The sequence below is a fragment of the Bison bison genome, unplaced genomic scaffold, assembly GCF_000754665.1.
Source record: "Bison bison bison isolate TAMUID 2011002044 unplaced genomic scaffold, Bison_UMD1.0 scf7180017864223, whole genome shotgun sequence".
Lineage (NCBI taxonomy): Eukaryota > Metazoa > Chordata > Mammalia > Artiodactyla > Bovidae > Bison > Bison bison.
Genome location: NW_011494795.1, coordinates 2,702,714 through 2,703,115, shown reverse-complemented (window position 1 = coordinate 2,703,115; position 402 = coordinate 2,702,714). Strand labels below are relative to the sequence as shown.

General features: G+C 72.1%; 1 protein-coding gene across 1 annotated transcript in view; it reads right to left on the bottom strand.

Annotated features, from left to right (window-relative positions):
* Positions 1-402, bottom strand: part of RADIL (Ras association and DIL domains) — a 53,202-nt gene that overhangs the window by 2,764 nt on the left and 50,036 nt on the right. Inside the window, 1 exon segment of the mRNA XM_010845800.1 lies at positions 90-229. Within this exon segment, the coding sequence (XP_010844102.1) occupies positions 90-229 (140 nt within the window).

The following is a 402-nucleotide window of genomic DNA, read 5'->3' as shown; positions in this document are numbered from 1 at the left end:
CGGCCCCAGGGCCCGGTGGGCCCTCGCCCGCGGGGCCCCAGCACCGGCACCTCCATACCTCCCCAGCCGGGCCCAGGGCGGCCACTCACCATCCCGTCAATGAGGCCCATGCCCAGCCCCGAGGGGCCACGCTCCAGCTCCACCACGAACATGTAGCAGAAGTCATCGGTGCTGGAGCTGTGGCTGGGAGGGGCCGGAGGGGGCTCGTCCTCCGGGGCCGCACAGTCTCCTGTAGAACCAGAAAGTGCGGCGGGCAGGTGAGGGGCGCCACTCAGGCCTCTGTCCAGACTCCCCCCAGGTCCAGGACCCACGTCCGGCTCAGCTGCTGCAGAGGACACTTGCTCCCAAAGGTCCAGGGGAGACCCGCTGGGGCCGTCTGGGGGACGGGGGGAGGGCAGCCGC